The sequence below is a fragment of the Notamacropus eugenii genome, chromosome 1, assembly GCF_028372415.1.
Source record: "Notamacropus eugenii isolate mMacEug1 chromosome 1, mMacEug1.pri_v2, whole genome shotgun sequence".
NCBI lineage: Eukaryota > Metazoa > Chordata > Mammalia > Diprotodontia > Macropodidae > Notamacropus > Notamacropus eugenii.
The window spans coordinates 11,019,338-11,040,382 of NC_092872.1; the positions used below are offsets into that span (position 1 = coordinate 11,019,338).

General features: G+C 44.2%; 2 protein-coding genes across 10 annotated transcripts in view; one reads left to right on the forward strand and one right to left on the reverse strand.

The window, feature by feature from the left end:
* Positions 1 to 66: 66 nt before the first annotated feature.
* Positions 67 to 16,395, forward strand: JMJD4 (jumonji domain containing 4). 3 transcript variants are annotated; one of them, XM_072653190.1, is made up of 7 exons: positions 67 to 269; positions 575 to 1,133; positions 2,327 to 2,492; positions 4,253 to 4,378; positions 6,641 to 6,908; positions 9,935 to 10,081; positions 14,472 to 16,395. In XM_072653190.1, the coding sequence occupies exons 2-7, from the start codon at positions 866 to 868 to the stop codon at positions 14,775 to 14,777; spliced, it is 1,281 nt and encodes a 426-aa protein (XP_072509291.1). In that variant the 5' UTR covers positions 67 to 269; positions 575 to 865; the 3' UTR covers positions 14,778 to 16,395. The 3 variants fall into 3 exon arrangements, with proteins under 3 accessions (XP_072509291.1, XP_072509306.1, XP_072509299.1); XM_072653205.1 differs by having other exon boundaries at positions 99 to 269; positions 575 to 2,068; XM_072653198.1 differs by having other exon boundaries at positions 135 to 269; positions 637 to 1,133.
* Positions 11,218 to 21,045, reverse strand: part of ALS2CL (ALS2 C-terminal like) — a 65,248-nt gene continuing 55,420 nt past the window's right edge. For 6 of the 7 annotated variants that reach the window (XM_072653159.1, XM_072653151.1, XM_072653168.1 and 3 more), the window contains 5 exons: positions 20,411 to 20,453; positions 19,415 to 19,476; positions 17,994 to 18,143; positions 17,691 to 17,787; positions 11,218 to 12,662 (listed from right to left, as the gene is read on the reverse strand). In XM_072653159.1, the coding sequence (XP_072509260.1) occupies positions 12,270 to 12,662; positions 17,691 to 17,787; positions 17,994 to 18,143; positions 19,415 to 19,476; positions 20,411 to 20,453 (745 nt within the window). In that variant the 3' untranslated portion in view covers positions 11,218 to 12,269. Of the gene's footprint in view, positions 12,663 to 15,094; positions 16,639 to 17,690; positions 17,788 to 17,993; positions 18,144 to 19,414; positions 19,477 to 20,410; positions 20,454 to 21,045 lie in introns of those variants that run through there. The other variant, XM_072653178.1, reaches the window with a different exon arrangement.

Sequence of the window (21,045 nt, forward strand, 5' to 3'; positions counted from 1 at the left end):
GGTCGAGTCGGAGCGCGGAAGCTGCAGTGCCCTTGGCCTTCGGCGTCGCGCTGGATTTTACGTCACACACCCAGGCTTCCAAGTTCCTAGGTTGTTTCCCTCCTCTCGCGACCCGTACAAGCCCAGCCCGGAAGTGATTCAGCCTACGGGGCGGAGTCAGGAGGCTGTCGTGCGCAGGCGCGGGAAGCCTGAGTGCTGTACCTGCTTCTCCCTGGGCCGGCTCCCTCGGAAGGTCAAACCGCCGCGTCTGGTGGAGACTATTTACTTGTGTAAGTAGGGGCAGTCTTGTGCAGAGCAGAGCTGGAGCCCCGAGTCCCGGGTTCGAATCCCAGCCTTGCTGTGAAACCTCCTACACGTCTCACTCCCTCTCTGGGCCTGCGGTCTTTTTTTCTGTTTGTTTTGTAATGACGCGTTTGGACAGCCTGTAAACGCTTATTAAGCGCCTGCTGTGTGCCAGGCGCCGGGGGTACCTGAGGACCTGCTCCCGGCCCGGTGGGGGATGGGGCGGTGGGGAATGGGGCGCCGAAGCTGGAGGCGCTGTTAACGGGTGCCCTCTGTCCTCCTCCTGCCCCAGGTCCCTCCGCCGAGGCCATCGCAGCGTGCTCCTCCTGACCGCCGGCCCTTTGTCCCCAGCAGGAGCCTCCTCCTGGCTTCCCGTCCTTCCCGCTTGGGCTTTGGAGAGATCCTTCGTCGGTGGCAGTACTTGTGCGCCCTTGAGAGCGTGGCAGGCCTCCTCGTAGCCAGCCGGGCCGGAAACCTGCCTGGAGAGCGTTGAGCCGGGGAGAGAAGCGAAGGCTGGATGGCCTGTCCTTGGGCGAGCAGGGGCTAGCCTCGCCCCCGGTGTGCCCAGGGGGTCTAGGGAGAAATGGATTGGGAAACCTACCTGTGTGCCCGCCAGTTCTTGGGCAGACCGCAGGGATCCCCGCTGGCCTACGAGCGGTTTTGCCAACCCCGTGCCAGCGTGGACTACATCAAGGCAGAACCTTTCACTTACCTGGACTTTTTCAAAGGGTACCTGCTCCCAAATGTCCCCTGTGTTTTCTCTTCTGCCTTCACCAAGGGCTGGGGAAGCAGAAAGTACTGGGTAACCCCGGATGGGAAGCCTAACTTTGATCACCTTCTTTGGAACTTTGGTAAGCATTTCAGCCGGAAGTGCTTCGGTGTAAGGGGCAAACACTGATGGGTTCCATCGTCCCTGGGGGAAAACACCTTCAGCAATCGATTGCCAGGTTCCTGCTGTCAGGGTCTTGTGACCTGGACGCAAGATCTGGAAGTGTGGACGAGACTTCCCCAAGGACGCACAACACTAAAAGGAATCCAGAGACTCGGGGCAAGCCCCCAGGAAGGCTGCTTTCTGGCATCCGGACCATAGATGTAGTGCTGAAAGGGAGGCCCAAAGGTCTCAGGGCAGTAAATGACAGGACTAGGATTAGAACCTAGGTCCCCTGACTGCCGAGTCCAGGGGCCTTTCCTCTGGCTTGACACAGTCAGCTCTGCAACCTCAGGAGATGCTCGGTGGCTTTAACGTGCTTGCTGCTTTTTAACGATATGGTCAGGATCTGATTTACGTGCCTCTTAGCTTTCCTAAAGCAGGTCTAGGCATCCTCTGAGGAATTACCCAATAGAACATAAATGATCTAGTCTTTACCTTCAGAGTTTACAGGATGATTTTTGAGGAAAGAATACAAACAAATGTCCAGGAAAGAGGAATAAAATAAATATGGAGTAAACCATGGAGCGTTGAAAGCTTATAACTCATTAAAAGTAAAAGACCAACCACAAAGCATTTCAGCCACTGTTCTGTTGAAAAATAGAAATCTCATGGAAATACAGGAACCATGTATTAATACAGGACTTAAAGTGCTGGAGGCCCATAGAATCTCTAAGGAGGTGCAAAGTCCGAAGTGTACGGAGGATCATGAATTTGTCGTGGGGAGAGTTCTTGATCAGCCTTTAGTAGGAAGAAATCAAGCCTTTATTAAGCACCTTCTATGTGCCAGACACCTGCTATGTAAAAGCAAGGGTTTTATAAATATTTTCTCATTTTATCCACTCAGCCACCCTGGAGGTAGGTGCCGTTATCATCTCCATTTTACAGTTGAGGAAACTTGAGGCAGACAGAGGGTGAGTGCCTGGCCCAGAATCATGCAACTAGTAAGTGCCTGAGGTGGGATTTGAATACAAGTCTTCCTTACATGCTCCTATCTCCTAGTAGGAGGACAGTATTTGGTAGAAGAGGGGCAAAGGCATTCTAGAGGGTGAGAAAGGCTGAGGAGGTAGTGCTGTCTTCCAGCAAGCTGGTAAGAAAGATCTGCGTTTGTTTTAGGGGATGCAGTGGTTCCTGTCGCAAACTGCAACGTCCAGGAATACAACTCTAATCCAAAAGAACAGCTCCCACTGAGTGATTACATAAGCTACTGGAAAGAATACATCCAGGGCAATTATTCTTCTGCCAAGGGATGTCTCTACCTCAAGGACTGGCATCTGTGTAGGTAAAAGGCATAGAGTGTTGCTAGACCACCAAGTATTGACTTGACCTTTGTCAGTTTTCTGAAAATGGATAAATCTACTTCACCATGCATTTATTCAGCACAAAAAATTGACTGTAATGGGAAAACAGAAGACAGGACTAGAATTTAATAAAGGTAATTTGAGAAAAGGGTAGTAACAACTAAGGGAAGGCTTTTCTTATGAAATGGCACCTGACATCAGCCTTGAAGGGAAATGGCTGAGTACTCTCTCTGAAAGAACTCTGCCAGTGAACTGGTAAAAATTTGAATTAAAATGAGAATCATCTCCTACCCTATCCCTGTCATTGACATTGTCTATAGAGGAGTTCTCAGATCTTATTTTGCTGAAATCAGAACACCGGATAAAGTGTCAGCTTGTATATTGGTAAATTTATATCCAAGGTAGAGGAAGTAATGAGAGAAACTTTTTCATTTGGACCTAAGGTTGAGGGCATTAAACTAGGTAATTCCCTTCCTTCTCTGATGTTTTATGATTCATTGAAGCCTAAAATGAAGGGAAGAGAAAAAACCTGACTGTCCTAAATGACCCAGATGAATTATACCCTAAACTATTGAAACAACATGGAGATGTCATGGAAGAACTATGTAAGTGTAACGAGATGATTGCACGTCACTCCAAGATAGCATGTGCTAAATGCCAATTTAAACAGTCTGTGCAGCTGCATTTCTTGCCTTCTCAATGGGTGAAGGAGGGGCAGGAGAGGGACAGAATTTGAAAGTCAAAATCTTTTTTAAGTGAGTGCTCATAAATAAATAGTTTTAAAATAAAAGAAACAGTATGTGCAGTAGAAGTTCAGAAGAGAGAGATTTTAGAAAGGGCTTGAGCAGTCCAATAAGAATTCATAAAAGAGCATTCACATACCTGAGTTCATAGTGTTCCATTTGTCAAAATCTTTTAAGGCTAAGTTCAAAAGTCAGTTCCATGGAACTTTTCCTTCTAAGGGTTCTAAGTTGAGTAAGGCAATTTTCTAGAAGTAGCATTCAAGACCCCACACTGTGCTTCCCCCATTGATTATCAGTTAAGAGAAAAAGATGAGGGGACAGAAAGTTCTCTCCTTTCCTATCCACCCCTATGCCCCCAAAGGAATTCTCTTTCAGGAGATTAGCTGGAATTCCTGCCCCTGGGTTATCCCACCACTAAAATCCTGAATTCCAAACTGACTTGCTATTTTCTACCCCCACAAGGCATGACTGAGGCTCATCAGCCAGTTCCAGTTGCTTCCCGTGTAGCATCATCAGTGGGTAAATTCATCAGCATTTTCTCTACCTAGTTTAATGCCTTTGTGTGATTGATCCTCTCCCCTAATCAAGGCACCAGGACTAGAGTCAATTTTTGCCAAATTTTGTATGTGGAATGGGATGGCTGATTCCTCAGCCTTCACCCTTGTACAAGGACAGAAATGAAATTGCCGCTGCCCTCAGAGAGCTTATATTCAGTTGGGCAAATAACATGCATGCCAAGTAATTTGGAGGACAGAGGATGCACTCCTAGTGAGAGGTGAAGGCAGAATGGCAGCTATATGAGTGGACATGTGAGAGATGCTGTTAAGGTAGAATCAATAAGACTTGGTGAGTGATTGGATCTGGAGCATGAGAAAGGAGGGATCGAGGATAGCTCCTGTGTTTAGGAAAATATCCAAGGAAAGAAGATGGGCATTAGAGTCTGTAGAACCATAGGGTAACCTCAGTGTTTTCTCTCGCCCTACCTTTTCTCTTCTAAGGAATTTCCCAGATCATCACATATACACCACACCAGTGTATTTCTCATCTGATTGGCTGAATGAGTACTGGGATGAACTGGCAGTGGATGATTATCGTTTTGTTTACATGGGGCCAAAAGGATCATGGTAAAGTTGTCTTTTGAACTCTTGGTAGGGGGGGGGGGGGGGGGCTTGCAGGGTGTCTTCAGCTCTATGGGGTACTTCAGGCTCCACCCTCCAGTCTGTTCTCCACACTGCTATCAGGCTCATGGGTTGCCTTGACCACAGTGACTTACTTAGTGGTGATGAGCCTCTTGGTTCCTTGCTATGCTGGTCCTCAGAAAGCAGACACAGTGTAACTCCAAGATTGTAGTTTAGGCTTTCCCAATGTGACAACACCAGCTCGGATGGCCTTTATGATCCCCAGGGATCCCCAGCACCCCAGGGAGACATCATCACTCTCTTCATCAGTAAGTTTCAGTGGTATCCTCATAGCTGTGAAATAAATTTCTTATAATTTATATCAACATTTTCCTCTCCTCTGGAACGTGTTAGGAAACTACCTTTCTCTCCTTTCCTCCCATTGATCCTTGATACAAACCCTCTAGTCTAGCAACTGCCCTCTGAACATACCTTGTAGTTTCCTACCTCAGTGTGAAATGGATGGACTGAGAAAAACACAAGCAAGAGTCAATTGGGAATTTTGTATTAGCCAGGCCGGCGGCTGTCTCATGGAAAAACCCAGAGGAGGCAGCCCTGAACTAAGGTGTGTGTGCCTTTTAAGCATTTCAGCACTTTCCGGTACAGTCTTGCGGTTTTAACAGCAAACATATCTCACAGAACAGTTTTGACAGGGGCCCAAGTTGCTGCTAGGTGAGGGGGCACAACAGAGAATGGGCTGCTAGGCAAGGGGGCACAACAGAGGCTGGCTGCTAGGCAAGGGGGCCCAATCCTGCCCAGCAACCCAACAGACATTTCTCAACCCAGGGGCCCCAGGGAGGAATAACGTCCACTTCAAGTGCCTCTGCTCATGTCATTTGCCATTTCCCCTCTTTGTTGGTGTGCCTTCTCTAGCCTTTCTCCTTTGCCTAAATCCCAAGCATCCTCCATCCCTGGTTCCGGTCCTTAGGAATCATTGGTCTGCAGGTGCTTGACATCCCAGCTCCTTCTCTTCTCACAGCCAGTCCAGAGGTCATTGTCTTTAGGCCCAGAGCTCTGTCACCCTGTACTCTTTACTAAAATTCCCTGATTCCTGGCCTCTACATTACGCCATTGTGGTTTCCCAAGTCCAAAGATCTAGTATATCCAAAATATATTTCCATACTTTCTACCCTCTCTCTATTCCTGAAATTGCTACCATTGTTCAGTACAGGTTTCACCATTTTTAGCACCCGCTTCTCTCTTTTTTTCCTTCCCCATTCCCATTCAAAACCATAAGAGTGTGTTTTGGGAGGATATTGGAAATGAAATGCAGAATCTACAATTATACGCAAATTCAGAAAATAATTCAGAGCTACCTTACAAAGTAAGTGCGTATGAAAAAAATCTATGCCACACTAGGTGGGCCTAAATTTATTTAGCTAGTCTCTACTGAGATCCCCTCTGACCTAAGCTTGACCATCAGAGGAAGTCACTGCATCTCTTCCTGAGTCCAGATAAGAGTGGACTCCACTCTTCAGAATATAGAGCACAGTTTGGGATCCCCTCACCTGTAGTACTGCATGTTTGGGTCTAAGGGCCAGATGTTTACATCTGTTCTTCTCTGTGCTGCTCCACTCATTTAATTTTCTGGGGTTTTTTTAATCCAGTTGCAGGTGGTTTTGATAATAACCACTTTATAGCATAATTTGAGGTTTAACGATGCAAATTCCTCCTTTGCCCCATCATCCTTTTGTTATTCTTGCCCATTTTTTCCTCAATATAAATTTTATCACTTGACTTAAGAAGGGAACAGAATCTAAATAAAAGACTGAAAGAATCATTCAAATAATAATCGTAACAGTAAATGGAAAAATTATCTACAAAATTAGAACTTTTTTGCAGGCTGCTGATAATAACAGGTTACAAAGTGCTTTAAGATTTACAAAATACTTTTCTCACCACCTGTTCTGTAAGATAATGTATCAGCCCCATTTTACAGATGAGGAAACTGAAAATCAAAGAAGATATGTGACTTGCACAAGGTCATATAGCTAGCGTCAGAGACCCAACTCACATTTAGGTCTTTTTCTCATTAACGTTCACAGATTTTGAAGCGTCATCAATATTACCTTGACACGCATGATGGGAAGATTGGCTAAGGATTTATGGATATGAAAGATGAGACTAAACTTTCCATGTTTTGTGTCACAGGAAATTTTTTTTTAACTGAATAAAATTCACTGTGCAGCTCATTGGCTCACTTCACAGGACTCCATTCCACGCTGATGTCTTCCGCTCCTATAGCTGGTCTGTCAATGTCTGTGGAAGGAAAAGGTGGCTCCTCTATCCCCCAGGGCAGGAGGGGAATCTTCGGGATTGTCACGGGAACCTGCCCTACGATGTTACTTCCTCTGCCCTCCTTGACATCAAAGTGTACCCCAGATCCCCCAAATGCTGCCCACCTCTTGAAGTCATCCAGGAAGCAGGGGAGATGATCTTTGTCCCCAGCGGGTGGCACCATCAAGTTTACAATCTGGTAAGATCCATGAAACCTCTGTTAAGTTTCCTTTATTCTCTCTCCTCATGTTAAAAATGATCTTCCCCCACAGATTTTTCCTAACCCTTTGTCTGGACTTCTCCTTTGCACTTGTGACCTTCCTTCTTAGCACTGGATCTGGAGTTAGAAAGATCTGAGTTCAAATTTGGTTTGGACATGTTGTGTCACCTGTTTGCCTCAGTTTTCTCAACTGTAAATGGGGATAATAAGAGCACCTACCTCACATGGTTGTTTTGAGGATCAAATGCTGAACATAGTGCATGGCAGGTTGTACGTACTACATAGATGTTAGCTGTTATGATTATACATGTATGTTTTATTGTCTGTGCTGGATGCTAGCTCCAGACTTACTGGCCGTATGATTGTGGGCAGGTTGCTTAAACCCTCTGAATCTCATTTAGTCACCTGTAAAAATAATAGAGATTATCATGCTTGCACTGCCTACTTTACAGGGTTTTGGAAGGAACCAAACGTGACCTTTATGAAACTTTAAGTGCTATATAATTATGATTTCATATGGAAACATTTAGAATTATTCTGAACAACCTAAAGTTAGGCTCTTTGTTATCTTTCATCTTTGAATCCTCAGGGCCAAGCCCAGAGACACCCACATAGTAGTGTTTAATAGATGTTCATTGATTTGAGTTTAGGTCAAGAGAATGGATGGGTTTTGTTCATTTAACTCAGAGACAGATGGCACCTGGGTTCAGAGCCATCCTTGACATGGGAATAATGATGCCTGTCATGCCTCCCTACTTCAGAGGCTTACTGTGAAGGTCACATGAGAAGATAATGTGTGAAAATACTTTTGAACCTCAGAGTACTATAAATGCTATTCTGTGTGCAAAATTCCATGAACGTAAATCTTCCATGTGTTTGATTTTATTTTTTTATCTTTATTTAAAAGATAATTTTATTTTGTTACCATCTACATGTAGCATTTGATTTTAAATAAGTGTTTTATAGGATCATAGAGCATAAGATTTAGAGCAGGAAGAGACGTTGGAGGTCAGTGACCTCAGTCCCTCCATTTTGCAGATGGGGAACTAAGGCCTGGAGAGGCTGACTTGCCCTGGGTCTAAAGCAACATTTCAGTGCTTACCAGTGCCTGGCCCTGTGCTAGATGAAAGGGAAAAAGAAACTGAAGGCATAGTACTTGCCCTCTAGCAGCTCACAGTTAAGCTGAAGAATTAAGATATACTCAAAAAGGATGAAGCAGTGTCACATGTTCAGGTACAGGAATGACAGACCCTTGACCAGGGTTGGAGCATAGGGCTTTAAACTGAAAAGGAAAGGTAGGGAGGAGGAAACTGTTTGAGTATGTATGTCTGCCAAGTTAAATCCCAGTGAGAGAAACCACAGTGTAGGTAGACTAGCTGGAGAAAAGCCAAAAAATTTATAGGAGGGAATAATCAAAGAAAGGAGCCGTCAGTAAGAGCTGTGACCTTGGATGCCTGTATTCATCTGCACCAAGGATGGGCTTAAAAGGGAAGGGGGGGGGGGGTTGGTGAATGAGAGATCCTAGCATGAGGAGGCAAAAATGATGTCACAGATATCACCAAGATTTGATAGGCTGACACCCAGGGGTGGAGTATGGACCCAGAATGGTATGTTTTATTCAAAAGAAAGTGATTGAAGTGGGACTGAGAAGCGTCACACATGAAGATACTATCACATGAGGAAATCCAGGAAGCAAGGAGGAGAATCTGGTAGAGAACACTTGGGTGAATTTCAACAGGCAATATTATCATGGCCACCCGGACAGAGGAAGAGCTAGATGAGATCAGACTTCGAAACATGATATATAGTAAAGATGGGAGACTTTAAGTATCCAGACATCTGCTGGAGCTCTCAGCCAAAAGCAGAACTGCCCAAGATTTGTTAGATTGCTCAATGATAATTTTGTGCTTCAAAAAATGGCAAAAGCACTGCTCTGGATATGGTTCTCATCAACAAGGAGGAACTTAATGAGTGAAGTAAAAGGAACTTTGGTAGCACAGGCGGAGAGAGGGCAAAGTGACCTTTCTGTCTTAGAGTTTGTGACAAATAAGGAAAGAAAAACCAGGCAGGGTCTGACACATGCCCTGCTTTGGGGAAGACCAGATTTTAAAGGGTTCAGAGGCCTCAGGATTGTGCCATGTGAGGATTAGTCAAAGGGGGTTGAGATGATTTGCCTGGAGAAGAGAAGAAAGGGTTTAATGGCCACATCATAATAGTCTTCAAGTGTTGGAAGGCTCTTGTGTGGAAACAAGATTTAGACCGTCCTGTCAGCCCCTGAAGGACACAACCATTAGCAGTGGGTAAAAGCCACAATGGCAGATTTTGGTTCAGTAGGACATATCTACTAGTGCTGAGCTTAGAACCATTAAGCCATGGGTCCAAATTCTACCTCCATTCCTGGTTGCTCTCCAAACAGTTAACTGATATATGCCTTTCTAGGGGGTATTTAAATCTTTGTAGGTACTTGTAAAAGGCTAATCAGAGAGCCAATTGGACCTCCAGCACTTGCTACCTTTTGTTTTTCTTCTCTTTTGAGACAGACTCACCCTGTCTCAACCAGGCTGGAAGTAGCACAGACACCCTGCAACCTAGTCCCAATACTGATCGAAACTGTAATATGCCCTGATTTTCTGACCTGGACTAGTTTTCCTGTCTTTGGCAGCCTGATGGCCTTCTACCTTGGTGTTCACCATGCTGGTGCCAGACTTAACATAGATATCCAATCTGGCTTCTCCCATTTCAGCTCATGACTCCCCAACTGGGCCTACCTCAGCCTCCCCAGCAGCAGTGGCTACAAACATGCACCACTGTCCTTGACTTCTTTTCATTGTCTTGACAAGAATGAGACTTGAGAATACCTCCTTTGGAGTCTCTCATCTGGTGACTAATTGGCATTGGTATCTGTTAACTCTCTTGAAATGTCACCTTTTGATAACCTCTGCTGGCTGTTTAGGAATTCTCTGAATACTCATTTTAACCCAGTTTCATGTGAATCACTCTTTTAGGATGATACCATCTCCATTAATCACAACTGGATGAATGGCTGCAATGTAGCTACCATGTGGTACTTCCTCCAGGCTGAGCTGGAGGCTGTGCAACAGGAAATCTATGAGTGGAGGGACACTATGGAAGACTGGCATCAGCACTGCCAGGTAGGATGAGGACAGGATCATCATGTTTGTGGTTTCCTCTCTTAAACCATGGTTGAAATCCAGAGTTGGGCTAGGGAGAAAACCAGAGCCCTCGAAAGTGTCTAGTTGTGGGTACCCTGTTTCCTGCAAAGAGGGCCCTTACTTAAGACAGGAACTATATGTAAGGTGGTGTTGGGTTTGTTTTTTTTTAATCTTTATATTGATAAGGGTCTGCTCAAAACAACATGAAGGTTACTCTGGGTTCTGACAATAGATTGAGCCTATTTTCTGAGTATGGAGAGGCTTATCACTAATAGACTCATCACTTGGTGTTGACTCATCACTTGATCCCAACAAAGAAATACACAAAATAACTTTTTCTTCAGTGTTAGTAGCAGAGTAACAGGAAGGGGGGCCACAAGTGCTAAGAATCACATTATTTTAAAGATAGTCTATAAACTTTTATTTGACTCTGGGTATTCTGGATATGAAGTCATTCTGCAGCAGCCAACAAGCTGGCATGCTGCTAGAGCGCATTTTCTGAATCATAACATCATTGACGTAACCAGAAGACAAAAAAAAGTTGCAGCTAAACAGAAGGATGACTCAGAGTACTCCTCGGTGACAAAGAAAAGAGTTGGCTTTGTCGTGTACCCCAAAGCCACAAGAAGCATCACTTCATGGGTGTTTGGCATCTATCACAGCACTCAAGATAAGTGTTTTCCAAACCATGAAAATAACAGCTTAAACACGAACATCAGTTGTAGAGAGTGAAGAGGTATAGAAATTCTGAATCAAAGTATACTCTGACACTGAGTGACTTTGTTGCAGAAGTGAGAAAAGGCAAGGAGGGTAGAAAATAGGTTGGAAAGCATGGTTCAGAAAAAAAGGATAGAAGGAAGCCTAACCCTTGAAGTCCAATCAGAACCTTCACATGTTTATATGATGAACATTGTCTTTGAGAAAAAAAGTAGTCGTCTCTAGACGTGACAAGTACCAAACAACATCACAAAAATGAGAGTGATTATATTTTAACAGACAGGAAAAGACCTGCTATTGATCCTCAGTCAGTTTTCTGTGTTTCTTTAAGATCATCATCTTGTCCGAACAAAGATCACAATTACTAAAAAGAGAAGAATAATGACAATGACATGGTGTACCACTGAAACAGCTTTATTCTGAACTATTCAAACAACCAACTGATCATGAAAATTGGGAAATGAACAACACAAATGACATGGATACAAATTGTAATAACTTTATGTAAAAATTTAAGCAATATAAATCAGTTGCCAAAACAAGACTAGAAGAGCCTCTGATTTGGCTTGCCAAGCAGAGAGACATGATGGCCAAAGGCATTTTAAACTCCTTTGTAAAATACTTATGAAGGATAATAGATGATTGTGAATAATTTTATCCCATAAAGCAGAAAAAACCAGATTAGAGAGCTAGGTAGAGAAACAGCTAAACAAAGTCATCCCAAGGGCATTTAAAGACATAAATGGAAGGTTAACAAGCAGAAGAAAATGGAAAAGATCTGCAAAGAGCATTTATGAAAACTGTCTTAATCATCAATGACAAAGAAGCCTTCACACCGGACTTTAACATGGTCCTGAATGTGCTTATAGGGAAGGTAGTATTGATACTAAAAAGAACAGTGATTAAAAAAGCCATGGACCAAGTATATATAAAGGAGATCCACACAGGAAGTGACACAATTATGAGATTGTTGAGGGAGGGATACACATGGTGTCTGAAAGAGGGAAAGATCAAAGGTGTAAAAAAATCTAGAACCTTATTAAAATAAAGAAAAAGGCAACCAAGAAAACATACCCACTTTTGCATCTATGCAAAATCTTTATGGCATCCTTAATGGGTATGTTAGTATAGAACAAGCAGGCTTTCACAAGAGATATTCAAGAGTGGGTCAGATCTTTTCCATTTTACAATAAAACTTGTGAAGAACGCAAGATGCTACTGTGCTTGTTTCGTTGATTGTGAAAAAGCATTTGGTTAAGTAGAACAAAAGACCACTTAAATGCCCTCTTCCAGCAAGATGTTTCCTATCCACATGGTAAGAATTATTTATGATGCTTTGAATGACATAATAACAGAAATAAACTCTGATCATAAGCCTCAGCCACCATAGGCATTCATAGGCATACTGTGGTAAGGGCAGTCCAACACACAGTCCAAGTTAAGGAGGGATTCACTGTGGGTAGGTGATCTTCCAGATGCTGCTTGTGGATGACATCATTGGTTTCATCAGATAAGACCATATGAATGGAGGCCATTGCCCATATAATGTCATGCATTTGCACGAACAAACTAATGCTTGTCCATTTGCATGTATATTTGGGACAGATAATGATGATGGACAATATACTGGGCTAGATTGCCTTTGCGAGACTGGGAAGCATCTTAATGACTCCAAATTTGCCTTTGTAACAGAAGCCCAGCTTTCAAATACGGGCATCCTACAAGTGTTATTGCCATATGACATCAAGGTCAGGAATGCAGCATTTTCTGAAGAATTGAAATTCAGTTTCACACAGAGGACATTGTTGGTGTGAGTAGGTTGTACCATGTAACTAACGAGAACCTTCAAAGGAAAACAGGAGTAAATAATGTCATTAAGGAAATGTGTCATGGGAAGATGGGTTAATGACATGGCCAAAAATGAGGGATGACAAGTGGACAGCCAGAGTTCCCCACTGGTATCCTAATAATATGTGAAGGAATCAAGGAAGCCTCCAGCACCTCGAGTGAATTGTGGTAAACTTAAAGGATGGTCATGGTCAAGAGTCTCACAAGTTGGGCAAGAATGAATGAGCTATAATTGGCATCATTGAGGAAAACAACCAAACAAGATCACAGGTCTTTGGAGTGTCCATATAGAACCAGCATAGTCCTACTGCTTTATGTTTGTTATGTTGGATTCAGTGTCCTTTTTATTTAAAGATCATGAGGTGGGCCTAGCTTAGAATCTGAAAGTTGCCGCTACCCCAACTATCTATCAGTAATGCCTAGCAGTTGTCAGAGGAAAAACAAACCAGAGGGAAGGAGCCTTAAAAACTTTGTCTTGCATCCAACTCTGAGCAGGCTAAAGTGACAAATGGGAATGGGCTTTATGCCTGATAAATTGTGCTAACCAGCCTTGAAATTAGAGATCTGTGCTTTATAATTCAGTCTGCATTTTTATTTTTTTCTCTTGACTTTGTTATTTTCACTTCACTTTCTCAGTAAAAACCCCAACTTGGTGTCTGGTACGCTGAGAAAAAAGGATTTATTTATATTCATGCCAAAGTAGCTTGGGAAATTGGAGAGCCTCTGATGTCCAGGCATGATGGTGACAGTCTCTGATCTCATTACCTGGTTGAAGTGTGTTGAAGCAAGGACACATAGGCAAAGATGGGAAAGAATTGGGGTAGCGGTGATGACTAAATTGGCCATAATAAATTAAAAGATCTCTGAACTTGATGTCAGGGAAACAGTCACCCACTTGTTCTTTGACCCCAGAAAATTTATTTTCTCATTCTCTAGGCCTCAATTTCCTGGCAGATGAGGTGGTTACACTAGATTAGAGGTTCTTAACCTTTTTTGTTTAAGACCACAAACCCCTTTGGCAGCCTGGTTAAAGCCTATGGAGCCCTTTTGAGAATAATGTTTTCAAATACGTAGGATTACAAATAATACCATTGTACTGAAATAAAATTGTAATTTTTTTTCCAATCCAAGTTGATAGAACCTCTGAAATCTGGGTCCATCGACCTCAGCTTAAGAACTTCTACACTAGATGAATTCTTAAGTCCCTTTCTGTTTTAACTTTTGCCCTTTATATCCACATCCTGGCACTCGAGGCCCTCCACAATATGGTGTCAGATTGTCTTGCTTTCAAACCCTCCACTCTAGCCAGATTAAGGGTGCTTACTGCCCTGCAAATGCACCTGGCCCCCATTTTACTCTGTGATGTTTTCCTCTGTGCTTCTCCAAATTTAACCATTCTTTTAGGCCCAACTCAAACAACTCCTCTTCTGTCAAGCTTTTCCTAACGAATAGAACATATTGATCCCTCCTTCCCTGAATCTCTCCTCTGAATTCTTAAGATGATTTATTATTTTTGTTCCTATTTTGGCATTTAATCAAATATTGCCTTAGGATATTATGTGGTTTTTGTTATTGTGTTGTTCAACTTTTCACATTTTTTATGTCAATTTTCTCCAACTAAACTATGAGCTACTTGAGACTAAGGGCACTGTCTTAAACTGTTTCTGTCCCAGAGGTTCCCAGCTTAAGGTTGGGTATATGCTCAAAGGGCCCTCAGGAAATATTTATTGAATGAAGAAAGTGCTTTGGAAAGTGTCATTTAAAGCATAATCTCACAGTACTTCTTTTTCTTTCTGATTTTCAGGTGATCATGAAATCATGCACTGGAATTGACTACAAAGAGTTTTATAATTTCCTCAAAGTCATAGCAGAAAAGAGAATTTCTCTCCTGGAAAAGGTTCCTGAAACCAAATCCTTGAAAAATATTTGCACTGACAGCCCTGGGCTGGGCCCCCACCATGCAGCTTTTGATTTAAGTCGAATTGCTGATGTGTTAGCACCCTTGATCACAAACCCAGATTTCCAGAAACTAGAGACCGATGAACTTTCACCACCCCCAGAAGACCTGTTCAACCACTTGGAAGAAATAATAAATGCTTTTTCTCTCTAGTTAAGCTTTTTAACTAAGTAGCAAGAAGTAACTGTGAACGGGTGCCCATCAGTACAGTCCTCCTTGCCCCAAAAGTGATCTTGAACGTGGGAGTCACTGGGAATTCAAATCTAGCTCTGCCATTTACCTATGTGACCTTGGGGAGGTCACATAACTTCCTCATCCATGAAATGATGAGCCCTAAGGTCACTTCTAGCTCTCTGGGTCTTGTGATACTAGGACCATAAATGAAAAGCCATTTACTATTCCTACAACTGCCCTGAGATCCAGTCTAGCAGAACTGATGTGATAAAAAGAAAAGAAGCTAACTTCAAAAGTTCTTCCAACAGATGTTTATTGACCTCTGTTCTTGGGGTGACCCTGCAGAGCCAGGCCAGCCACAGATCTAAAGGCCTAAGGCAGCATGTCTCCATCCCAGGTGCCCATGGAACCCCACTTCCTGCATGGGCTCCCCCAAAGTCATCCCATGCCAGCCCCGAAGGCCACGCCATGACCCATGAAGCAAAGCAGTAAGCAGCAGCAGCCCCCTCCCCTGCCCATTAGCTCACCCTCTGACTCCCTGTCTTCTGAAATCACCCCAAGTGACTCCACCAGCTGTGCTGCTCACTTGGCACAAACAGTTGCACTTCACTGCAGGAAAAACTGCCCCTTGGCTCAAAGGGGTCATTGTCTATTAGTGTGGAGCAAAGATGATGAAAGTGGGTTGCATGTGGGAAACAGAGACTTGAATTCGAGTCCCAATTCTGATTCTCTCCATGGAAGCCTCACACAGCCTCAGTCTCTTCATCTGTAAAATGGAGCTGATCATACTGGCACTAAATTCCCAGAAGGGTATTTATGAAGAACGTGCTTTATAAGCTGACAGGCCCTAGAGGAATGAGAGCTGCTCTTATAATTATGGTTGCTAAAAATGCCACAGCTGAGAAATGGGGTGGGGGTGGAGGGGATCGTTCTTAAGATTATTCCCAAAGCTTGGTACATATACTCTGTACTCTAACCTGGTACTTTATGGCCAGCTCTCAGACCTTCTGTCATTTGTATTCACCCTTATATTCTAGCTGGGTCCACCCAAGGGACAGGATCACGTGCAGGACAATGAAAGGTGCTGGGGTTCTGCTTTTTAGGTCCCTGCTTTCCACTCCCTTGGCTCCTTGGGAAGAAGCAGAAGGCTGGAGTAGCAAGGGCACCCGGAACACATGAGGACAATTATTCTTGCCTGGATCGCTCAGTCCTGGCTCTAAGCACAGAGAATCTATTTCTCTAGGGCTGTCTCCACAGTATACGGTCCTTGAAGGGAGACACTGGCACAAACATTTCAGTATTCTCCACAGCATCTCACAGTAGCTTTGTACATAGCAAATGTTCTATTTCTTTTTTTAAAAAATTCAAAAAATATTTAAAGTGCAATATTCTCCCTTAAATTGATAACATCTTCCCCAAGGCAAGGAGCAAGGAAGCCTAGCCCAGTGGAAGACCCTAGAGCCTGCTGGGTAGTCCAGCAAGAAGCAGCTGCAAGGAGAGGGGAATGATCCATTTCCTGAGGAGGAGCACCCTGAGCAGGAACGGGATTTGCCTTGGGTGGCCTAGACTGTCTCCAGAACTCCCTCTCTGGGGATGGGAGGAACAAATGTAGCCACAGTGATGCTCTATACATTAAAGGTAATTAAAGTCATCAGCTCTCTGCTCCTGCTGCATGGATACATCTACCGGCTTCTCCTTTCCTGGCCTTCAGCCAGACACAGCCCCAAGCCCAGGCCAGAGATCCCCTAGCAGGGTCAAGCTACCAAAGAGCCTTCTGATTACAGACTCCAGCCAAGCGGTGCAGCCTCATGTCCTCCTTCTGGATGTGCTCATAGCAGGACTGGGTCAGAGAGAGAGAAAACAATAGTCAGGTACCAGGAGGAAACCAACCCTCAACACCCAAGGGGGTTGACCGTCCAATGCCACAGAATGCTAGAACTGGATAGAGTATTAGGATCTAGTACAGCTTAATTTGTAGGTGAGGAATCTAAGGCCTGGAGAAATGAAATAGTATCCAATTTTTCCATTATACTAGTCTGCTGCTACCATGATAGAGAAAGCACTGGACTTGGAAGTCCAGATGCCTGTGTTTGAGTCTGCGAACCCACCTCTGGGGATAAGGACAAGGATAAGAACTAAACTGGTGGTTTCATTTGTGTAGGGTGTGCCTCAATCAAGCAGCTCCTACCAATACAGCCTGACACCTTTCCTACCAACTTATAACCTTAGACAGTTGCCAGGAGCACGGAGAGAACTTGCCTGTGGTCACACAAACAGCATGCATCAGAGGTAGAACTAGAACCTGGGTCTTCCTGACTTGGAAATTGGTTCTGTGTCCCTCTCCCCTCTCCACCCCACAATATCCTTTATTCTGACGTGCACTGAGAGGGACTCAATTACTAACATTCATTAATCACGAAATTGCAAGAAGCCTCCTTTCCAAAAATTATGAATGTCAAGACTACCCCCCAAACCAGAAGACCAAGGGTCACCTAACCTTACCTTTCAAATATGTGCCACAACTCAAAGAGAAAGGAGGAGAGAGTAGGAACTCTTAAATGGACATTTATTGAATAACCACTTACGTGCAAAGTTTACCCCATGCCAAGGCTAGAGACCCATCTTAGAACTACCTGACAACTGACTCAGGTAGCAGAGACTGCTCTGTGTATGGATGGCAGCATCATGTAGTGAAATTTCTATAAACTTGCATTATGACCTCAACACTTCATTTCTTTCTACCTTGTTAAAAAGGAGAGGGGGCTGAGGGAAGGGGGGAAGCTTCATTATTTCTAAGGTCCTTTCCAAACCTGGCCCAATTCTATTAATAAATTAGATCTGTTCCTAGAAAGAAACCAATGGCCCCTTCTTCCCCTTCCTTGGCTACCTCACCTCCAGGGCTGTTAGCAGAAAATCATACAATCCTCCGCTGTGGATGGGGTCCATCATGTCCCTGATCAGATGGATTTCTGCTCCCAGGTGCTGGATCCTAGGAAACATACCCAGAAACCTTTCAAGTCTTGCTTTAGGAATGGCGTAGGGGAGTAGTTTATGGTGTCACTACTGGCATCCTGTAGTCCATCCTGTCCTGAGAAGAGTTCCCACCACCTAAGCCAGCTGAATAGGACAAAAGGGACCCATTCTTGAACCTCTGTACATCCAATCTGTACCAACCCCATGTAAAAGTAAGCTTACCGGGCACGGGACACAACATAAATGAGTAAGGGCAACAGGTCATCCATAGGAAGCTTGTATTCCCTCTCCAGAATCCGGGAAACCGTGTCCTCAATCTCAACATAGGTCTTCTCAAGCATCTCCAGCTTCTCGCGGGGATCCACTGTGGTGCTATTGTGGAGAGGTAGCAAGAATAGCTCTCCTTTAGACAAGGCTTTAAAAATGGGGAAACTATCTTCACAACAGACTTGTGAAGTATCACCAGCCTCCATTTATCAATGAAGAAAGACTCAGAGAGGTCAAATCACTTGGGATCATAACAGCTAGTGTCAGAATCAGGATTGGAATCCAGGTCTCCTGATTTCATTCTGTCCCCTAGGGAAGAGCAGGTCATCCTAAGGTCATCTCAGCTATAAGTCTTCCTTCATGGAGAACTATGCGTTAAACCTAACCAGACTTTGGTGGGGTGTGGGGAGGAGAGGTGGAAAGAGAAGTGAAAGTCAAAGAGAAGCTTCAGTCTGGAATGAACTTCTCTTCCACTCCCACCCTCCAGACTGATGGGAGATAGGATCTTCAAGGATCTCCTCCAGTCTGAAAGAAGACCACGCCTCACAAAACACCTAGGCTAATGGGAAATACTAAAGCCCTGCACTGAAGCATCCTGATATAAGTCAGTGATCAATCACAAGTAGTCCAATATGGAAAAATACAGAAGCCAAGTCCAGAAGAGTATTAGCTGAACAGAGCTACATGAATTGAAATTGAAAGGAGGCAGGAGTGACCAGAGCCAGCCAGAGTAAATCCAGGAAGACTTTCTGGTGGAAACAGACTGCGAGTTGGATTTGGAAAGAGAGAAGGGACAGAGATCTCATCCAGGGAATGGCCCATGTACCTAACAGTATAGACTACAAAAATCCAGAGCAAAGCAGGGAATGTTGCTAAAGGAATGTAGTTTGGTAGAATAGAAAAGAATCACTTGACAAAAAGGCGGTTGTATGCACAAGGGCATTGAAGGCTGGCTGGGGAGTTTGTCTTCAGTGTGATGGGGAGGAACTTTGATGAACCCATCTCTTGTCTTACTGAGTGAATTGGGAGCTACTGGAGCCAGATATTGATGTTTTGTACATCCACTTAAAAAGCAGTTCAGAGTAATTAGATAAAAACTTAAAAAAATAAAGAAAACCAGAGCAAAACCTTAGAGGGAACACCTGCATGAGTGGTGGCAAGATGGAGGCCTTAAGGTCTCAGCTCAAAGTTGGCAGTGTTCACTGGTATGCATGGGGTTAGGGCAGCAGGCTGCTACCTGCCTAAAATAGGATTAGGGCATGGTCTCCAACTATGGGTGGGAATGAAAGGGCGTTGTTTTGCCCCTCTCCAGTGGGAGGTGAAGATAGCCCACCCAACTCCCATATGGGGTGTTTGACCCCAAAAGGGTGACTCACATGATCTTCTGCAAGCATTCAGTGGCAGAGAGGAAGCACTTGTCTGTAACCAGGGAGTATCTCTGCCAGGGGACAGCAAAAGCTAAAATCAGATTGTGACCCCTTACCTTAGCCCCCTCCACAAGACCAACCTAGAAACCAAACCTTTCCATCCTGATGATCCTCAGCCCTTTAACATCCCCCTTCAATCCCTGCCCCTCACCTAGCCCCAACTGATCCCTTGATCCCCAGCCTCTAATTGGGCCATTGATATGATTAATATGGGCCATTATCAATCCTATGCCCCAGGAGCACTCAGATCAGACTTCACCTAAAGGCCCATATTCTCTCATCATAACTTATCCCAGCATGTGAGAGCTAAAAAGGACCTTGGAGATTACCTAATCTAGGGGTGGGGAACCTGGGGCCTCAAGGCCACATGTGACCCTTTGGGGCCTTCAGATGGGGCCCTGTGACCAAATCCAAACTTCACAGAACAAACCCCCTTAATAAAAGAATTTGTTCTGTAAAATTTAGACTCAGTCAAAAAGTGTACCCAAGGGACTAGAAGGCCACATGTGGCCTCGAGGTCATAGGTTCCCTACAAACCAACACATTCATTTTAAAGCAGAGGAAACTGAATCAGAGTAGTGACTTGCCCAAGGATCTATAGCTAGTAAGTGGTTGAGTCAGGACTACAGTCCAAGCCCAGTGCTCATTGTATTACATCATTCTGCTTCTCCAATCTAAACAAGTCTACTTTTCGTACCTAGCATGATTTTGTTGTCACTACATGGTCCATCTACCTCCCCAAATTCTTGCCACCTTCCTCTGTATTGTCGTAAGCCTGACTCTTCCTAACCTCTGCACAGGACCTGCTCCCTCTAGGAAGCCTTCTCTGATGGTGCCAAGGACCTCAATACAACCTTCTCACCCTTCACTCTGTCTCTACTCTTTGTACCAATCAGTCATCCTGCCAGAGTGGGCATTAGCTACGTGGGAAGGCTGTCAGCTCACCTGATTGGTTGTCAGTGTGAGGTCCTTGAGAGGCCACAGGTGCCTGGAACAAGAGAAACGGATTTTAGGACAAAGCAAGAAATAGTGGGATAGGAATCTCCTGACTGTAAGGGCTGGCTACATCATCGAGCATTTTGCCAAAATAAGCCGTAAAATATTCCTGAAGCTGTACCATTAGAACTGAGAGGCCCTTAGAGATCATCTACTCGACCACTACCCCATCATCGTACCATATGATCCCCTCCCAATATACCTACCTTGTTTATATTTAGTTGTTCATCACAAATTACTTCTGATACAATAATAATAGTAATACGTAGGCTTCAACCTTATTGGACAGAGGCCCAGAAAGAAGTCTGAGATCACAGGATTTAGGGTTGGAAAGGACCTCAGAGGTGTCTTGTATAAGCCCCTCCTTCTAACTAACGGACAAAGACCAAACCTACCCAAAGTTACACGTAAAGGAAGGCGCTGAGGATTAAAAACCCAGGTTTTCTGGCTCTCCCCACTCCCCACTAAAGCATCTGGTGGCACATTGGATAGAGCCTTGGACCTGGAGTCAGGATAGACCTGAGTTCAAATCTGGCCTGAAGATGCTTACTAGCTGTGGATATAACCTGTCTGCCTCCGTTTCC

What these genes read in the sequence shown, in the direction of transcription:
- JMJD4 (XM_072653190.1), top strand. Translation starts at nt 866, where the DNA reads ATGGATTGGGAAACCTACCTGTGTGCCCGCCAGTTCTTGGGCAGACCG. An exon ending in TCACCTTCTTTGGAACTTTG is followed by an intron (nt 1,134 to 2,326) that starts GTAAGCATTTCA and finishes CGTTTGTTTTAG; the next exon opens with GGGATGCAGTGGTTCCTGTC. An exon ending in AAGGACTGGCATCTGTGTAG is followed by an intron (nt 2,493 to 4,252) that starts GTAAAAGGCATA and finishes TTCTCTTCTAAG; the next exon opens with GAATTTCCCAGATCATCACA.